The 13011-nt window shown below is 45.2% G+C and overlaps 1 protein-coding gene across 1 annotated transcript; it reads right to left on the bottom strand.

Moving 5' to 3' along the window:
* Positions 1 to 6775: 6775 nt before the first annotated feature.
* Positions 6776 to 10875, bottom strand: LOC138545602 (CARD- and ANK-domain containing inflammasome adapter protein-like). Its single transcript, XM_069642077.1, has one exon. The coding sequence runs from the start codon at positions 10686 to 10688 to the stop codon at positions 8406 to 8408; it is 2283 nt and encodes a 760-aa protein (XP_069498178.1). The 5' UTR covers positions 10689 to 10875; the 3' UTR covers positions 6776 to 8405.
* Between the last annotated feature and the right edge of the window lie 2136 nt (positions 10876 to 13011).

The raw sequence follows: 13011 nt of genomic DNA, 5'->3' as shown, positions 1-13011 counted from the left end.
AGGGAGTGTGACAGTGCACAGGCAGATAGTGACAGCGCACAGAGAGAGAGAGTGTAGTGCACAGGCAGATAGTGACAGCGCACAGAGATAGTGACAGCGCACATAGAGAGAGAGTGTAGTGCACAGGCAGATAGTGACAGCGCACAGAGAGAGAGTGTGGCGGTACAGAGAGAGAGTGACAGTGCAGAGAAAGAGAACATGCAGAGAGTGACAAAGCACAGCGTGAGAGTGGCAGCGCACTGAGAGTGTGACAGCACACAGAGAGTGACAGAGCACAGAGAAAGAGAGTGACAACACACAGAAAGCGAGTGACAATGCGGAGAGAGAGTGGCAGCACAGGGAGAGAGAGTGACAGTGGAGAGAGGGGGGTGACAGCCCAGAGAGAGAGAGTGACAGCGCATAGAGAGACCGCGACAGCACAGGGAGATTGAGAGAGACAGTGCAGGGAGAGAGAGGGACAATGCAGCTGGACAGAGGGAGCAGAGAGAGGGAGAGAGATTTCTGCATCAGCCCCCACACTACACACAAGTATCTGGTGCAGTGAATGGCTGTTGAATGTATATATCGGCCTGTCAAATCAAGTGATATGAGACTGAGGGCGGGCCAATGCAACAATAATGCAACTCTAGGTGACGGTGTTGAGGGCCTCTAACAAAGGAACCTGAGGGTACCCCATTTGGAACCCTAAAATCATTCATTCTGCCCCATTGTTAGGGCATCATTTTTCATACAGTGTGAATGTAATCACTTTTAAGGACTCTAATGTGTGCAGCTAAGTCAGAGTGCCATTAAATATTTTTCCAAAGAGGACACACATTGGCTAATGAGTGAAACCAGGATTTTAACTCACTCTGTCTTTTAAGCATTGATCATACACCTTTCAAGCTTTACTTGGTACAAATATAAGTTTTGGTTTTCAATGCCTACAATAATACTGGATGATAGAGTTTACTTGCAAAATACACTAATTCCAGCAACATGACATGTCAATCCTTGAAGAAGCATGTTAAGCTAAAAGAATGTCATTGTAGCTTTATTTTCCATCTCCAAAAAGGGAAACTAAAAGCCTCAGAGTGCAAAATAATGAAAGCCTGAAACAGCATCCATTAATTTAATGCCACTATACTTCCACCACTTTGGGACACACACTGAAAGAAGTTGTGTAATAAAGTTAGTTAAGGTGATTCTTTGTCACAAACGTCCAGCTTGTTATTATGTATCATGTTAAGAATATTTGACCATGGAAATAAAACAATCCTTTTTTTGTATGTCCAGCTAGTAAAAATCATGGGTATAAACACATCTTTAAAAGGGGGCTTTTTTCTGAACCTCACTTAAAATGATTTTGAAGTGGGCACAGATTTGCAAGATAACTGCTGCTTTTTTATTGTCTCTTTGTTGGAAATTCCCTATTAGGCATAAGAAAGTCTCTGCTACTGATAACAACATACATGCTTTTGTGAAGTCGTTAAGGTGCTGGCTGCAGAGCCATAAGCACCTTTAACATAACATAACATAACATAACATAACATAACATAACATAACATAACACTGTGTGTCTCTCGCCCAGGCTGTGACTTGGGAAAAGGGCAGTGTTTGCTCATCTGAGTCACTGAGCAGATTCTAAATTTAGAAAGAAAATGTGCACAGGGCACTTTGCGTGAGCCTTTGACGTTAAGATGACCACTTTGAATTTACTATTTGTTTTACTCTTCGCCTCTGGATACATGTTATTTCCAAATACACTGCAGTGCATATTAGCTGAAAATAGCCCAAATAACCCAACTCCCCCTAATTTCCTGCACGCATGTATTTTGAGTAGCCCACTTTTGTGTGAAATAGCCCAATCTGGCAACCCTGGAAGGGAGGGGGTTGATGCACAGCGAGACAGGGGTGAGCAGGCAAGGAAAGGATCCCTATGCCAGTACAGAAAGAAAAGCAAGAGCTTTTCAGTGAGACTCCACATTGGGAGAATCATTGTAAAACACTCACACACTGGTTTAATTAGCCCAGGGACACAGAGCATAATATTTCAGAGGCGGCACATGGATGTCCCAGCATTTCCAGTTGCCATGTCAGATATCCCACAACAGAACACCCATGCTTCTTTCTTGTGTGAGCAACGCTCCGCCACATAGGTGGCACTAGCGCCACCGTATGGGCCAAAACCCAAAAAGGCATATGCATGAACACCTCCTATGCAAAAAAAGAGCCTGGACACTTGCCTGGTAGCGATCTAGAGAAAGGAACAATAACAATTGACAAATCATCTACGTGACGCATTGTCTCATTGGCCAACATTGTTCGAAAGAGTGAAAATAACACCCCTTAATCTAAATATTGTAACCAAACCCTCTCTGGTGCAGCTCTCACTCAACGTGTTTGTGCAACTGTTTACTCACGCAAGTCTCACACCTGTTAACACTCATCTAGCTTAGTTTTATAAACACTGTTGCCAAGTGTCACATTTCATAAGCAACATCTTCAGTAAGGCCTGACTGTTTAGCTAACATCCCTTTGCATGTTGAAACTTTTAGGCCCATACCTACAATCGGAAACCACAGAACCTCAAGTTGCAGCATGCAAAGGACTCTAGACTACAAATTCAGTCATGGGAAGGGACCCACATGACATGGGGCCAGTTGGCATATTTCAATATCTGTCGCATTGGTACTGCTTCCACACATCCCATGTGTTGTGTGAAACAGTATCGCAGTCATTACTTTTTAGCCAAAAAGCAATTTGGATTCTGGTAATGTTTGGGCGTTCCTTCAATGGGAAATAAGAGAATGAGAGACCCAGAATGTAAAGTCCTTCTTGCTAAAAAGCTAGGACTGGCATACACGACATTTGGTCCCTTTAGAGCGGAGGTCGAAGTTAGCGGGAGCTATCGGGAACGATGTTACACTACTTTTATTTCATACTGTTCACTGTTCCACTGCTTTTAACGCCCATTTTCACCATTCCAGAAGTTAAAGCAAACCTCTTCATTTTAGCAACAAGTAGCAGTTACAGCTAAACTGAAATCTGTTTGACCGTACATTCAGAAAGCCTGGATGACGTCTTAGCTAACACTAAGAAAGAATCTCTTTTCACCCTCTATCCCCCCCCCTGATTTTTTTAAAGGCTGGTATCTCAGATTAAATGCTTAGATATTATATTTCATGAAGGTCCAGGGTGCTATTTTAATAACATATGTGTATGTGGGATGTGTCCCATTATGACAATGGACAAGTCTGCAGTTTTAGGTGTAGCCTTGGAGATTAGTCCCTTTGAATATTGTAACACTGTACTCTGGGGGTACTTCAATGAAACATAGTAGACTCAAGGTGTGTCAAACGGGTACAATGTCATTTCATCGCGGGACGTTTTTTCGTGGGGTTTTTTACCGCGAATTTTTTGGGGCGGTTAGAAAATTATATATATATATATATATGTGTTGTGGGTGTTTGGGAATAGATAAAAAATGAAAGGGAATGGGGCGTTTGGGGGGGTTACCCCCCAAAAATAATTGTCAAAAAATTCGATGTTTTTTTTTGTTAAAGAATTTGCAGTAAAAAACCCCGCGAAAAAACATCCCACAAAGAAATGACATGGAACCCTCAAACGGATTGATTTCTGGATGTAGGAAACGCGATGGTGTTCAAGCTCCTGAAAGGAACCTGCTGGACCTTACAGTAGAGCAAAGATTTCACCATAACACTCTCTGCAACATCTTGAGATGCATCCATGGGGCTGCTCCTTTCTGCTTTAGGGATGGAATCACACGATATGTCCCAGGATGGGACCTTCAGTCTAGGGAATACCACAGACTCCTCATCCCTTTAACTCTCTCCGACCAGAGAGGATAAAAGCCTTTCATTTTTGCACCCAGGCTCTGAAAGAAATGGCCAAATTCTACTCATGATAGGGCCGTTTTTTCTAGTTCCTGGCCCCTGTGGAACCAGCATTGTAAATGTCAGACATGGGTCCTAGCGGAGGTAACAGCAAGCAGAAGCGACTGATAGACCGCCTTCTTTTGCCCATTCCTCGCACGTATCTGTCAACCTGCTCTGGCTGCAATCCTGGGACACATAGGGGTCCCTGCATGCGCCCGCCTACCTTCTCCCCTGCCCAAATCATGGTTCCACTACTTTTTTGGTACACTTCTACTTCTGTTTTCCAGCTATCTGTATGTATTTTCGAACAATGCAAAGGTCGACTGGCCCGTTTCCATTTCGTTTTCTTTTTCTTTTCCAAATCAATGAGAAGCTTTGAGGAGATTGATGCATATATTAGTACATGAGCTAGCAGTGCAACCTGATCTAGCATACTGAACACATATGTATTGTTTCTCCGAGGTGGACCCCAGGTTCGGATGCGTTTTTCCTGTAAAAGAAAGTCTTGCAATGATGAGCACAAGAAAATACGAGGAGCGTCTGCTCTAGGGGTCAGTAACAAGGGGAGTAACAAGGGCTTTTCTTCCCTGGAAAGTGTGCAGCCAAGTGGCAGCTGCTTCTCCCTTTAGCAAGTAGCAGCCGCTTCTCCCTTTAGGGCTCAGTAACCAGGGCTTTTCTTCCCTGGAAAGTGTGCAGCCCAGTAGCAGCCGCTTCTCCCTTTAGGGTTCAGTAACCAGGGCTTTTCTTCCCTGGAAAGTGTGCAGCCAAGTGGCAGCTGCTTCTCCCTTTAGCAAGTAGCAGCCGCTTCTCCCTTTAGGGCTCAGTAACCAGGGCTTTTCTTCCCTGGAAAGTGTGCAGCCCAGTAGCAGCCGCTTCTCCCTTTAGGGTTCAGTAACCAGGGCTTTTCTTCCCTGGAAAGTGTGCAGCCAAGTAGCAGCTGCTTCTCCCTTTAGGGTTCAGTAACAAGGGCTTTTCTTCCCTGGAAAGTGTGCAGCCAAGTAGCAGCCGCTTCTCCCTTTAGGGTTCAGTAACAAGGGCTTTTCTTCCCTGGAAAGTGTGCAGCCAAGTAGCAGCTGCTTCTCCCTTTGGTGGCGCTTTAAACCCTCTCAATGAAGGTGTGTTGGCATGTGTGAGTAATAGCAGGAAACGCATATCTTCTAGTGCATGCACTGAATCATAAACTCTGGACTGAAGGGCGCAGTGGGCACTTGTTTTCTCCCTGTTATCGGGATATTCACTCGCGGCTTTTTAGTCAACCTCACTGGGTGTGCTGTCCCGTCAAGGGCCCCACTCATAATTGCACAAAATGAAAGTACAAATCCACCATTCGAAGAACTACAGCTATGACTGGGCGAAGGTGCCCCTTGGAACTTAGAGGTTGTTGGCAATGACTGGGCGAAGGTGCCCCTTGGAACTTAGAGGTTGTTGGCAATGACTGGGCGAAGGTGCCCCTTGGAACTTAGAGGTTGTTGGCAATGACTGGGCGAAGGTGCCCCTTGGAACTTAGAGGTTGTTGGCAATGACTGGGCGAAGGTGCCCCTTGGACCTTAGAGGTTGTTGGCAACTATGGAAGAGCAATGAATATAAGATGTCCACTTGATGCCTCAGGCCGTGCCGCCACTAAATTGTTTCTGAATCTGATGTTACTTCTGAAGAGTGTGTTTAATGAAACAGGTGCTATATTTCATCTTCTCCCCTAAAGTCTTTCTACATGGTTTATTATACGCTTTTGGTTCTATGCGATTACTAGGAATTATGGTTGTTGCATTCTTTACTTTCAAGTGTCCATTTTGACACCCTTGATTTAATGGATGTTCCTCGCTCATACCCCCATTGGACTGCCACTTTCCTCCCCCTTCAACCCTTGTCTCTCTACCCTGTGGACCTCCTTACATGTTTGGTGGTATTTCGGTTTTAAATCCATGGAAATTCTGCTAATCGGAATTACCGTTACCACCACTTGGTCCTGTGGGATTTCCACGGGTTTACAAGTGATGATAGGCATCAAGCGGGCGGTAAATCCTCCACTTTTCCTTCAAAACTCACTGGTACCACACAGTAATTCCAACAGTGGTAATTCCGTCAAACTTGTAATTCAGCGGCGCAGGAAAGGTGGCAGTAGTGCAATGGCTGTCACTTTTTTCACGCACCGCAAACCTAGTAATGAGACCCTATGTGTTTTTCTAGGGGAGGAAGCAGTGGATTTTATAAGAAATTCATTTTTGTAAACGCTAGACATTGCCGGCCCCATCGAGAAACCTGGAACCATCAGAGCGTACTTGCCTAGTATGTAAATATGAAGTGCCAGAGTGACTCAAACACTTTTTTTATAGACTGCGAGGCGACCAGGGAGAGGCAAGGACACATTTTCTAGCGATTTGTTCATAACGAGGCTTCACTTGATTGTAAAGAGTTTTAGGGGAGGTGTATGCAGCGAAAGCAATTATCTTTGAGGCTAGCTGTGGTTTCATTGGTTCAGGAAATCATGGGAATCCTTAGAATCAAACAAAAGGATATAATTCAATGTTTTAAATCCAGGGCCTTAGGAAATTACAGTGTACTTACGCGCAAAAGTCACTGTAGCGTAAAGTATAAAAAGCACTGTATCTGTCGATTAATTGTATTGCACTTTCTATGCAGGTGCATTTTTAACATGGTCTAAAACTGTTGCATTTTCTTAGTGATCTAGTTAGTAGATCAGTATTAGAATTGGGTGAAGCACACAGCACTTCACACATATATATATCCATGGGATTGCGATGTATGAAACATAATGCATTGTATTAGCCAAGATTGAATGCACATGACACTTAACACGTTCATTGATAGCGCAATGATTTTAGTATAATGCACTTTATGGTTATCCAGCGAGTCAATTAAGTTAATGCACATGCATGGAAGTGATTTTATAATGCAAACACAAATGGTATTTATTCTTCAATTGATATTATGTTTTAAGTTAACTGTTTATGTTGGAATGTTCCTGAATTTAAATGTGAAAGGCTTTATTTTGAAACCAAAACACTACATTTTTTTAAAAATTGGAGTACGTAAGATTTTACTCCTCTTAAAAAAATTAATCTGAGAAGTCACATACTCTCATTGTTTCCACTTGAAAGTTTTAGACAAATGCCAGCTTCCCCACAGGAAATTGTCAGAAGGGGCTAAGCTGTGTTTCAACTTCTAGCACTGGGTGGAACTGAAGTGAATGAACGAAACATTCCAATGTCATCCCTGCAGCACAGCTGCAACCTACCCCATGGTCAGCCATTCCTACTTTTTAGTGAAGAGCACTCAACATGCTGGAACTTGTTTGACCATTTTCATAATGGCAAAACTACAAATCCCAAAATGCAAAGTGTGGTTGGCTAAGAAGGTCAGATTTATGGGGCCAGATGGCAGCTATGCAACATGGAGGCAATGTTAGAAAACAGTTGCATGCCGATGTATGTTTGGTTTTCAATTACATGAATAGAACCCTTTTCTATTAACTTAACTAACATCTCTAGAAACACGAGTGAATTAACCTGATATTTTCCTTTATTACGTACCCCTATTTTCTGAATATTGCTGCCATGATTGTGTTTGCCAAGAGAGAAATGTACATTATGACCCTGTGCTTATTTCTAGACCTGTCGAGGTGGCCTAAGTCAGGCTTGTGTAGCTCAGTCAGGCCTGTTTTGTTTTTCTTTGCATCATGGGACCTGTAGTCCTTCATTTTTAATGGGGAAAGCAACACTTTAAGCACTAAAAGGCAAAACTGGACTCCATGAGCTCTCATGCTTGACATGGGGCAAAGTGTGAGCTCAGTATATCGAAAATTGTTCACAGGGAAACCATCAAATGTTGCTCACTTTCCTGCTGTAGGTTTGTTGGTTTCAGTCTGGTAGTAATAGCAAGACCGCTTACAATTCTCCTCCACACCTTAAGGCTACCAGAGTACTCCATGTCATTGGAGACTCTATACAGCAGACTTGGGCTTTCCTCTATCCATTAATTGCATTCTGGGAATTGTACTCTTGGGTCAAATCAATTGAACAAACTGGACTAAAGTGAAAACAAAAGTAAAAGCAAAGCCCGGAACTGGAGTAGATTGGAGTAGGAGTCATCTGGTAACCTTACCTTGAGTGGACTTACCCATAGATGTGATTTCTTCACAAGAGAAGAGATTTAATTATTGTCTGATACTGTTTTTAATTATTCTAAAATAAATAGCCATGTTGTGAGCAATGGGACCATGGAAGGTCACAATTAGTGCTGTGTTAGCTAACAGGGGGAATCAGGATATACCTCGATTTGCCTGAACCCCTAACGGGCCAGTAGGAATTTGGTAGGGTCAATGTTACCTTAGGGTAGCTCCAGTGGCCTAACACCTGCAGGCTACTTCACAACAAGGCCTGTACCTCTGAAAGACTGGTAGGGATGGGTCGGAGCCAAACCCATGTCAAGTAAAGTAGTGTTCATCCTCAGTTATATCAAGCACTTACAGTAGATTAGTGTCTATTTTGGAAACTATGAAATGTACATTCATCTGGTTATTAACATCTTCTTCTTTAACAGGGCCACAATATGTTCATGGTTTTCAGTTTTGCCAGATTCGGCAACTTGGAGCGGGGTCTTCTTGAGACTATTTGTGGCCTGTAAATTAGCTTTCTCCCCATAGGCCCAATTCACTAGTGCTTGCACAGAGCTGAGGTGGCCTGCCTTGCAGGCGCAGTGCAGCGGCGTGTCCCTGTTATTGTCCAGGGCGTTCATGGCCGCGCCGCTGCCAAGCAGCAAATCAATCAAGTCACTGTGGCCAAATTCCGAGGCCAGATGCAGTGGCGTTTTCCTCCAGACATTCTTTTCGTCGACATTTCTATTCTTACCTGCCTGCAGAAGACCTTGCACTATTTCAAGGCCGCCATTGATAGCTGCATAATGCAACGGCGTGCACCCGTCCATATCTTTCACAGAAACTCTCGCTCCATGGCCCAGCATTGCTTGCACGGCCTCCAGATGACCTCCAACAGCTGCAATGTGTAGTGGGGTCTTCTTCTCTTTATCTGCAGCGTTTGGGTCCGCCTTGCAGCTGAGAAGCAACTCTATCATAGCCGTATCCCCCACCTTAGCGGCGTAGTGCAGCGGGGTCTGGGAATGCTTATCCTTGGCGTTCACCTTGGCCTTGTGATTTAGCAGGCGTTGAGCAGCATCGAGGCTTCCCCTCTGGCTGGCAACATGCAATGGGGTGGCTAACTCCTTGGTGACAGCGTCAATCTTGGACCCAGCAGAGGCCAAAACATCAACTAGTTCTGGCTTGTTATGATAAGCGGCAACGTGAAGAGGGGTTTGATCGTCCGGGCCTGCAATGTTAGCATCCATTCCTTTCTGGAGGAGTAGTCGGGTCAGGAAAACATCTCCTGCTTGAACTGTCAAGTGAAGAGCAGTGCTGAGGTTCGGGGTTCTGGCATCCAAGCGGCACCCTTTTTCGATGAGAACACTCGCGGACTCCATCTTGCCGAGCTCCGCAGCCAGCAACAAAGGTGTGTATTGTATATCATTTTTGGCGTTCACATTTGTGCCCTTGTCAACCAAGGCAGCAACAATTCCATGCAGGTTCATCTGGACGGCTTTAAAAAGAGCAGACACCAGGGTATCCGGTGACAGCCCCCTGGAATACTGCAAGAGTAGCCCAAAGATGGCCTGGTTATTGTTGTTGAAGGCTAGCTCAAGAATGTCAGGATCTATGCTGGCTCCAGCCTCCAGCAGAACCTTCACTGTTTGCTCAAAGCCTTTTGAAACAGCATAAGCCAGAGCGGTCTTTTTCTTGTCGTCTTTCTCGTCTACTGGGGCACCATTTTGTAAAAGCAGACCCACCAGCCGGCTGTCGTCTCTGAGAGCCGCCATGTGCAGGAAATGGTGACCGTTCTTGTAATGCCTGTCCTCCTCCTCCAGCATTATCTTCAGAATGCCCAGGTGCTGGTGTTGAGCTGCTAGGTGCAGCGGAGTGTGGCCATCTTTGTCCAGCGCGTACATGTTGGCTCCGGCCCGCAGCAGCACTCTGACTGCATCCGCATGTCCATTTTCAGCCGCCCGGTGCAGGGCTGTCCTTCCATTTTGATCCTTTAAGTCTATTTTGGCCCCCATTTTGATGAGGAGCTCGATAACTGGCACGCGACCATTTGCAGCAGCCACGTGCAAAAGAGTTTCGCCAAAAGCGTTGATTGCATTGACATCGTACCCACGCAGTAGAGCCTCCAAATCGGACAAGTCACCTTTAGCAACCGCTTCGAAGATGCTGTTGATGTCATATTGAGTTGACTTTGGTTCTTCTGCTGGAGCCCTGGGCCGGGCTTTAACCTTTTCTGAGGTAGTTTTTTCTTTTTGAGGCACAATAGGTTGCGGTGGGGGTTCTGTGCCTTCCTTTTTGGTCTGTCTTTGCTTCGGAGGGGGTGGGGTGGTCTCTTTGTCCTTTTCAAGCAGATAGCCCACCAGTTGCCGTTTGCTGTCGCCTATGTTCTCGTTCACGTTTTTGACGTAGTTTCTCACTGCGTGGTAGACACTGGGCTCCACCTGCTTCAAGCAGGGATAGAAAAAGAGCCTGCAGGCCCTCTCCCCCTGCGTCACCAGGATGTCCAGCAGCCTGGCGTTCTTTTCCGTGCGGCTCCTGTACGTGGACAGCAGCAGCTTCTTGTCGGGCGACAGGATGCCATTGTCGATCAGCCAGTTGAGAAGGTGGTCGGTGTTGTTAATGTCTTCGACCAGGTCCTGTTTTTTGGTTTTCAGGACTTCAATTGCATACGGGTTGGTAAACAAGCTCGTTGAGTGCATTGTGGAACAGTGGAGGCGTTTGGCAAATAAATCAGAATAACTGCTTTAATTACCTTGAATGAAGGCAAAGCAGCGCCTGGACCAGAGTCACATTTGAAGAGTCCTGCTGCTGCTGTCTGAAGTGTGGAATATTTGAGTTGCATCCCTCGCGCCTCTTTCCCCAAATCCCCAACTTTGTTGCGAGGCCTTTTTTGTTACCCTCCGCCATGCTCCATAGCAACACAATTCCTCACAGGTGAAGCGAAAAACTGTGCTTAATTTTGTGTCGCACCGGAAAATATCCTGTAAATGAGGGAACTTTGCCACTCCCGGCGCGCTGCGACGCCGCTGCACTCCAGCCAGCCTCCTCGCGTTCGAACTTTGTGTTTACTTCGACCAGGAAGTTCTGTGAACGCTTTATCAAAGTGACAACAGATAATTATTGGCAACCGGGCTACAGTTGCCATGAACACATGAGCTGTGCTGTGCCTGTAATCTACAGTGAGTGCCGCAGACTACATGCTGCTTTGCAGGTTAGGTTTTATTATACCTTCTACTTGAAGCCACTTACAAAAAACGCAATATGAACCTGTGTGTGCTGTACTAATGTTTTTATATTTACATATAAAAACCTTTGACGCACGTGGCTCTTTTTAGGCAGATTCGAACAGCTAAATGTAAAGTTACTCCAAACTAAAGGAATTCCAAGATGGGCGCCCACCCTAGCTCGGGGCCAGTTTCCCCTTTTGTTTGGCTTGCTTTCTCCAGCCAGGCAACACTTCTGGTGCTTTGGGAAACCATTGCTTTTGTTCGTGTTAGTACTGTGGTACTGTGCACCCCTGTGAAATACCTTCATGCTGAAAGCTACATTTAACAGATGTGACCTGTCTTAAAGCAGAGCAGCATGTGCACTTATTACATCGACTGGCGTGCTTCGAGCAGCAGTACTTACGGCCATATTGCCAGCAGGAGCAATGGCCACCCCTTCACTAACGCAAGGGGGGCGGGGGTCCGATTCTATTAAGAGGCACAGAGGTGAGTATGATGCATTAGAGCTTATTTACTTCAATCAGCAGCCTAAAAATGCAATCTTATCAAAAACCCTATTGAATAAGAAATAACGATCTTATGAACACAGACGCAAACTTTTAAGTCTCCTGTTAAAATGCAGTCCATTGCATGGTCCCCCAAGGCACAAGCAGCCTCAGGCGTAGAGCAAAAAGCTCTCTCATGTTAGTCTCTCAACCTCTTCTGTAGCTGTGAGCCACAAACCGAAACAGTCCCCAAACCAGGAAAGTGATCCGTCCTACCAAAGAATGCAGGCAGATCCGGCTATCCACATCCACCAACACACCAGACTGCCGTGCCATTCTCTCTTCATCAGACACACTGAAGAAAACAAGCATTGGCGATGCCAACAGTTTAGGCTGTTGTGTCGCCATTGTGGTATTAACTGGCCATAGCTGGTAGCAGGTGCAGAATGGTGCAAGTACCAGGGTATCTAATAGCATAACCTGGCAAATGCATAATATTTATATACAAGCCAAAACTGCTGGCTTTGCCAATGTTTGTTTTAAGAGGACTTCAGTGAAGTGAATGCATAGTGTTTATAAATCGAGTGGCTGAAGGAATACCTGGTGAAGACATTTGTATTACACCAGTAGCAGGTTTAGAGCTCTAATTATATCATTAACTCTCAGAAGACTGGCAGGCACTTCGGTCCTCATTACAATAACAGATGTGCACTGGCAGGCACGTTGGTCCACACTACAAGTTGGGAGGTATTCTGGTGGTAAATTTGCCAGAATACCGCCCAACGTTATTACTGTTACTGCCACTTGATCTGGTGGATTTACTGCCAGATTACAAGTGGTTGTGGTGGTGTTGGTCCCTATTACTTTGGAGTACACAGGACTCCTTGGGGGATTGTTGGAGTTACTGTGGCAGTAATTTCCCAGCGGTAATTCCGCCAGCAGTAATTATGCCGATTTTGCAGATTTTTCAATCGAAAGAGGGAGGAATTAACTCCAGCACAATGCTGGAGTTAAATCACCCATTCCAGGGCCAAATCCGTAGTATCGGAGCAGGAAAAGTGGCGGTAATTCTGTTACTGCCACTTTTTTTCCTGCACTGCCATACTTATCATGAGTTCCTTTGAGTGAAAAGTTTGTTATTAAGGCTTAACTAAAGCAAGCACAAAAAGTTCGCATAAGGAGGTGTTTTGGGCGCGGAGGGATGGGAACTGGGTGGGAATGGCCATAGGGATTATCATGGCCGTGGGAAGGGAATGGGTGGGCAAATAACCAAACAAGACCTACAAGCTGCTTGTCCTTCCTCACATGCA

This window comes from Ambystoma mexicanum, chromosome 1q (assembly GCF_040938575.1).
Source record: "Ambystoma mexicanum isolate Mex_15411 chromosome 1q, UKY_AmexF1_1, whole genome shotgun sequence".
In the NCBI taxonomy this organism is placed as follows: Eukaryota; Metazoa; Chordata; class Amphibia; order Caudata; family Ambystomatidae; genus Ambystoma; species Ambystoma mexicanum.
The sequence above is the reverse complement of the archived record's forward strand: the minus strand, read 5'-3'. Positions and strand labels throughout refer to the sequence as shown.

Bases quoted from the DNA above. Each gene is read 5' to 3' on its own strand.
- LOC138545602 (XM_069642077.1), bottom strand. From the start codon at position 10,688: ATGCACTCAACGAGCTTGTTTACCAACCCGTATGCAATTGAAGTCCTG.